At 48.2% G+C, this 7322-nt stretch overlaps 1 protein-coding gene across 1 annotated transcript; it reads left to right on the top strand.

Annotated features, from left to right (window-relative positions):
* Positions 1 to 525: 525 nt before the first annotated feature.
* LOC147480469 (uncharacterized) lies at positions 526 to 1689 on the top strand. Its single transcript, XM_086578663.1, has one exon. It carries the CDS (start codon positions 526 to 528, stop codon positions 1687 to 1689), a length of 1164 nt encoding a protein of 387 aa, XP_086434789.1.
* Positions 1690 to 7322: the final 5633 nt, after the last annotated feature.

The following is a 7322-nucleotide window of genomic DNA, read 5'->3' as shown; positions in this document are numbered from 1 at the left end:
AAATGGAAAGGTCCGGATGTGTGTGGACTTCACGGACGTAAATCTAGAATGTCCGAAGGACAGTTATCCGATGCCGCGAGTGGATGAGTTGGTAGACAGGACTGCGGGGTTCAGCATGTTCTCATTTATGGATGTGTCTATGGGGTACAATTAGGTGGCAATGTATGTGGACCGGATCAGGAAAAAACCTCCTTCGTAGTGGAAGGGGGCACATACTGCTATACTAGAATGCCATTTGGATTAAAAAATGCAGGAGCCACATTCCAGCGCTTGGGAGAGAAGATGTTCGAGGGCAAAATCCGAAAAGGCATTGAGATATACATCGATGATATGGTGGAGAATAGTATGTCAGAACAGGAGCACTTGGAAGGGTTGGAGGAGACATTTCAGATACTGCTAACACACAATTTGAAACTCAATCCAGAGAAGTGCACATTTGGAGTCACCACAGGGAAATTTCTGGGGTATATTGTGACACAGCGAGGGATAGAGGCCAACCCAGAGCAGATAAGATCATTGGTGGAGATGCCATCACCAAAGACAGTGAAGGAGGTGCAGCGGTTGGCTGGAAGGGTCGTGGCTCTTAACAGGTTCATCTCGAAATCATCCGACAAATGTAGGCCGCTATACAGACTATTGAGAAACACCACAGATTTCACATGGACGGCAGAATGTGAACAAGCATTCCAGGGGCTTAAAAGGTATTTAGAGGGTACACCGTTGTTGTCGCGACCCAAAGAGGGAGAAAAGTTGTATTTGTACCTGGGGGTCACAGATTATGCAATCAGCTCGGTCCTCGTTCGAGTAGTGGATAAGATAGAAAGACCAGTGTACTTTCAGAGTAAGACGTTGTTGGATGCAGAAACCAGATACAGTCGGGTGGAGAAGTACACCCTCGCCTTGATATTTTCTGCTCTGAAGCTGAAGCCCTATTTTGAAGCCCACGCAGTGATCGTGGTCACGAACTTGCCTCTTAAGCAGGCTTTGAGAGCAAAGAAGTTAGGAAGAATGTTGAAATGGGCCATGATGTTAAGTTCGTATGAGATCCAATATCAGGTTAAGACAGTGGAGAAGGCTCAGGCAGTGGCGGAGTTCTTGGCAGAGTTCCCCGCAGAGGACCCTACATGGGGGGAGGAGATGGTTTTGGAACCGGAGAGGGAAGAGGAACTGGATAGTTTGAACCCATGGGACGAAAGAAATGGTTGGAGAGTGTTTACTGATGGGTCAGCAACGGATGCTGGCAGCAGAATTGGTGTAGTATTGGTCACGCCAGACAACAACAGGCTAGAGCTGACAATGAAATTGGGGTTCGCAAAGATCCAACAACGGTTGGAGTATGAGGCGGTAATCGCCGGCATGAGAATGGCAGAAGGCCTGGGGGTGAAGGAACTCACTGTATACTCCGACTCCAATTTGGTAGTGTGCCAGGCAAATGGAGGGTTCGCGGCAAGATGTCCCAGGATGGCAAGATATTTGGGAGTCCTGCGAAGGCAAGGCCGGGTTCGCGCAAATCCGCTTTGTACATTTGAACCGTGGGGAGAATCGCCACGCAGATGCTCTGGCTTATGTAGCCGCTGCCATGCCAGGGTCCTCGAAATGAGGAAGTTGGACAAGCCAAGTACCGAGGAAGCATTGGGAGTAATGAATACCGCGGAGGGTGACGAAGGATGGGTGATGCCCATCAAGTAGTTTTTGACAAAGGGAGGGATTTGTCCCGCAGAAAGACGAAGGTTGGAAATGGACATCTCGGGGTACACGCCAGTGGGAGGTGAATTATATCGGAGGAATTTCAATGGGCCTTTGTTAAGATGCTTGGGGCCGAAACTGGCTCAAGAGGTGCTCATTGAGTTGCACAAAAGGGATTGTGGGAGCCACTCGGCGGGCAGGACAACAGTACACAAGTTGTTAACACAAGGTTACTTCTGGCCTCACATGAAAAGAGACGCCGTGGAATTCGCCAAAAAATGTGAGAAGTGTCAGAGGTTTTCTCAGTTGATATTGGCCCCAGCAGAGCCACTGCATAGTGTATCTAGCCCGTGGCCATTCGCGATGTGGGCCCTTGACATAATGGGACCGTCTGTCCATGGCCCACGGTAAAAGGAGATTCTTATTGGCCGCGACGGACTATTTTACAAAGTGGATCGAAGTCGTACCATTGCAGAGTGAAAGAGGTGCAAGTGATCAAGTTCTTGTGGGAAAACATCATATGCCGTTTCGGGTTGCCCTATTCTATCATTGCGGATAATAGAACCCAGTTCACGGGATCAAAGGTTAGGAGTTTTCTGCAAGCGTATCACATCAAACAGGGATTCTCGGCCCCATCCAACCCCGAGGGAAATGGACAGGCGGAGTCCTCTAACAAAACCATACTTAACAATCTCAAGAGGAAACTGGAGGGCAAGAAGGGGTCCTGGGCCGACGAACTAAATCGGGTGTTTTGGGCCTATCGGACAACCCCCACGAACCTCAACCAAGGAGACCCCTTTTTCATTGGCGTATGGAGTAGAGGCCGTGATACCGACAGAAATGGTGGCGGCAACCACTAGGACCTCGGTTGTCAAGGATGGGTCAAACTGGGGCATTCTGGCCAGAGACATGAACCTAGCAGAAGAAAGGAAAGACGCAGCGCGCATCAAACTGGAAGAATATCACCGCCGCCTGCAAAGGCAAAGATAAACAAGAAGCCGAGAGTGAGGAGATTTAAGGTGGGAGACAAGGTGCTTTGGGTGACCCCCAAACCAAAGAAAGCAAGCGAGGGAAGTTGGGTCCGACATGGGAGGGCCTTTACGTGGTGGTCGAGGTGGGGGGAACAGGCACCTACAGGTTACAAACTATGGAGGGCACAGCGGTGGATAGGCCGTGGAATGTAAGGTTGCTAAAAAAAATTCACGAGTAAATGTAATGAGAGAAACTGAAAACGGCATGAGCTATTTGTACATATATAAAACCGTAGCACTTTTGAGTTAAGTATTATTGCATGAGTTTTCATTACCCCTCAGAGTGAAGGGAAGGGAGGGGGTGAGCCCTCCAAGGACGAGAGGTCCAAACTTTAGTGGGGCAAAAAGAGTTGCCACACGGAGATGAGGTCTCACAGGTCCGGGGCGAGAGGAGTTGCCCCGGACCTATGTGAGATAGGGGCAAATGGAAGCGAAGAGGCTTCCACGCGCCGCGGGCAGAGTGCCTGCTAGAGGTAGAGAGAGTGGCGGAGGCCTGGTCTGGGCGTAGGGCAAGCAAATCAAATATTCCCAACCAATGGGGGTGAATACACTAATAGGGGCCAGTTATTGCTGGATCCATATACGAGTAAGAGTGCCGACAAAAACAATCAGGGCAAACAGGCAAAACATAATATGAACATCCCAACTGGTGGGGGTGAAAATACGACAAAATGTAGCATAAAGAGTATGACAAAGTAGCATCAAAAGAAGCCTAGCCAGGGCATAAACAAGCTATTTTCAAGACACAGTACTTTCACGGATCACGGACTCGGCGGCTTCTTCTAGGACTTCATCCGCAGCCACGTCTATCTCCCCGGCTACCAACGCAGCGGCCTCTTTCCTTTCAGAAGTGGAGTCCTGGATTGGCACAGCGACCTCAGATATTGGAGCAGCAACAAGGGCTTCAAGAAGGAGACGGCCTTCTTTGGTGAGCCGGTCAAACTCCTCCTTGACCTTCTTGGCCACCCTCTTCTCGGCTTGGGCCCGAAAGCTGTCCCGGAGCTCGTCCATATCGGCCTCATGTTGTGCAAGGAGAGCCGATACATCCTCCTGATGCTTCTGAGAGAGGGAGTCCAGAGCGGCGGCGTGCTTCTCTTGAAGGGTCTCGGGCTGGTTACTCAAGCGGTCATTAACCTTGTCCATATAAGCAAGGTGGGCGGCCTCCGCAGTTTTAAGCTCGTCTTGGGCCCTGAGCTTGTCTAGGTCCGCGGCCGCATTCTTCTTTTCTAGATGGGCGACTTCCTTTATCCAATCCAGCTATCGATCCGCGCCCCTCGCACCAAAGAGGCCGCGGATCATGAAGGAGATATCCAAACTCATCCGAAGAAGGAGCAAAATTAGAATACTCGAGAGATGGAAGAAAGATACTTGAATGCAAAGAAAAGGTTACCTTCTCCCAGCCGGTGTAAAATGAAGTCCGTGAGACTCAAAGGAGCCCCCCACAGACACGCCATATCGTTGGGGAGATGAGACCCGAAGAAGAACGAGGAGGAAGCCACCGCCGGATTTTCCAAGGCGAGTCGCTGACATTTAGAATGCGGTTTGAAGCTTGAAAGTGGGGCAAAACGGAGGAATGGGTCCAAATGCCCCCTTTATCAATCCGTGGTGCCATCTCCTTCCCGGCACGTATTCGCATGAGGAGGCGCCAGTAGGGGTTGGGATGTGGTCCTAGTTGAGGGACCCTCTTCAGGAGCTGAGGGCCGTGGACGTTTGGAGGCCGGGGGAGGGGAGGAATAAGCAGCGGCGAGGGGGGCAGCAATGGGGACGACATCCTCATCCGAATCACTGTCGAAGAGTTTGCGTTTGTTAGCCCCCATGTCTGAAGTTTGAGAAGTGGTGGAAGGGGAATGAGAGGATGAGTACTGATCTTCCCAAGTGGTCAGGGATCGGTATGGAGTAGGGGCTGTGGAGGGAGGAGTGGTCTTGCGAACAAGCTTGGGGCGGAGTGGGGGTTTCGCGGTATGGCGCTTTTTTTTAGGAGGTGGTGTGTCACGCGTGGCTTTCTCTTTGGGGGAGGAGGACGGAAAAATGGGGAGCAATATTTTCCTATGGATTTCAATTCGATCGGACAAGTAGGGGAGTAGCGGTTGCAAGGTCAATCCCAAGTATCACGGGTTTGAAAGCGGTCCCTGTGTCGCTAATCTTCCGGAAAGTGGTGGAAGAAATGTGGTCGTAGGGTCACGACTTTGAGTCGGGGCGCCAACCTGAAATAGAGAGCTGTTAAGTCAGATGAGAAACCAAAAGATATACATCAATGGGGGTAGATAAAGAGGGAGACTCACCACTGGGAAGAAAAGCCAAGTGGTTAAGATTCAGTTCGGGTGGAAGATCCGCGGAGAGGAAATTGCCTGAGATATAAAGAGGGTAGTGATGCCACACTTTGTCTGAGGAAGTGACACGAAGAATAAAATGCAGTTTTCTAGGGCGGACACAAAAAGAGTGATAGCCCACACTGACATCCTTGGTGCTCTTTTTGATGAAGAAGTGAGCGGTCATGTCGCGAACCGTTATCTTGGGTACTTCGGAACGGTTGTAGTGGTTCGCGGCATACATGACCCTCCAGAAATTGCCAATGCCTTGGCAAGGGGGGATGTTAAAGTGATTACACACCTCGACATCAAGACGGGTGAGGGGCAAACGCAGGCCGGCAACAATCTGTCCTACCGTGGCTACGAGGCACCCCGGCCTGTAGGGAACCAGATGCGGGAAGTGAGTTAGGTCAGGCACATGTTCTAAGATGACATCAGCGGGTATCCCGTAAGCCGCTTTAACAGCCTCAAGGTTAGGTCTACGGCTGCGCGGTGGGGGCGGCGGGAGGGCAAAAGCTTGCCCAGAGATTGAAGGGGCCTCAGTCTGGTCGGGGAGAGGTGGGGAAGCAAGGCTACGGGATGGGGAAGAGGAAGAGGTGGCGGATCTCGGAGCCGACATTGTGGTCAGGGTGGAAGACACACAGCCACGACAAGGCGGAGAAAGAAGGAGAGACAAACAGATTCTAACACAAAGGACAAAGGAGAAATGCTCAATATAGCAATTAAATGGGGCTAGAGAGAAGAGGAGACCAACCTGAGGTAAAAGGAAAGCAGCCAGAGCAAGAATTTCCACAAAAGAAACCGGAGAAGACGACCGTGCGAGCGACCGGTGCTGGAAAACAAGAAGAAGGGTAGAGGGAGAGGTTGAGAGGAACTGAAAGGCAAAAGAAAAGCTAAGTGAGAGAGGAAAAATCGAGCGGGCTTTTTATAAGAGGAGGGGGTAAAAGAGTAATTTGAGGGGAGCTGAAATCGAGGGGACACCAAAAGGAACCAGCCAGTGAAGGACACGTGGATGCACAAGAAATGAGGGGGCGCCAGTTGTACTCACGTGGAAACTCGTGAATCCAGCGGTGAAAGGAAGATGGAAGACTACGGTTGGAAAGTTTAATGTGGCGAACTCTCGACTCCCCGATCGAAAAACTATCGCGGACTCAAGAGGGGGCATCTGTAGTGGCAGGATGCAGCACCGAGATATCAATGGTGAGATGTGCCGAGTCAGCATAACACATAAGGCCGCGATCCACCGGATCGGGGTGACAGCGTGTGGTCGCGGTACGGAAACCCTACACATGGAAAGAAGGGGACCGCGAGATAGGGGACAGGTGGAGGGTTGAGATGAAGAAGAGGGGAGAGATAAAAGAGAAAGGAGGAGAAGAGAAAAAGAAGAAGAGAAGAAAAGAGTGTCCAAAGAGAGGAGGAGACTGGCAGGAGGAAGTGAGTGGTAACACTTCCAACAGTGAGAGTTAGTGAATAGTGCTTGCAAATAGTGACTGGGTTGTAACAGATAGCATGACTAAAGTAAATATAAAGTTTATTGTTTGAGGTTGTTACTATCATGTGACATTTTCAATAAATTTCACATGCATAATAATTAGTGTAATTCATCCGTTCTCTATAACTTTTGCCGACTAATTAATTTTATTCTCGTATGATTAAAATGTGTTAGTGTGTCGAAGTTTTCTTATACTTTTAGATTCGTGGTTTATCATAGTGAGTAGTCATGAAATACACTACAAATTATATGTATTTTGCTGTTTCAATTTTCTTATGAAATACATAGTATGTTCGTTGCTTAGATTGCCATCCATGATAATAAAAAAAACTTGATTTGTCTATTTAGTAAGAAAAAAAATATATAGCTTACTAGTAAAAGAAAATAAATTTTGATATATGCATAAGAAAAAATTGATGAAAAATTGGAGAAGAGTGTTTTAATGCATTATTGACGACGATACATTGGTGTTTAGAGTAGTGAACGTTATTGATTCATATTATTGTTTGTATTTTTAATTAGATGTTTCCCTTTCGATTTGACTCATATGATACGGGAGTACGCTTAATTAAAAATTTTGAAATTTTTTATTGTAGTTTCAATAACATGAGTGATTTTTGTTTTAAGTGTATTAGGACACTAATTTTCTTTTGTGCATGATAATGAAAAAAAAAACTCCCTAATGTTTTATGTAGGGATGAACTTACCTCACATTACTGATTTATTTAAGTATAATATTATTTTTTCGTAGAGTTTGCTACGTGTCAAGAAACTGCATGCTAATGAGAAACAATATATTTGTCT

Source organism: Coptis chinensis, chromosome 8 (assembly GCF_015680905.1).
Source record: "Coptis chinensis isolate HL-2020 chromosome 8, ASM1568090v1, whole genome shotgun sequence".
Lineage (NCBI taxonomy): Eukaryota > Viridiplantae > Streptophyta > Magnoliopsida > Ranunculales > Ranunculaceae > Coptis > Coptis chinensis.
Note: the sequence above shows the minus strand (reverse complement) of the source record. Positions and strands in the feature narration are given on the sequence as shown.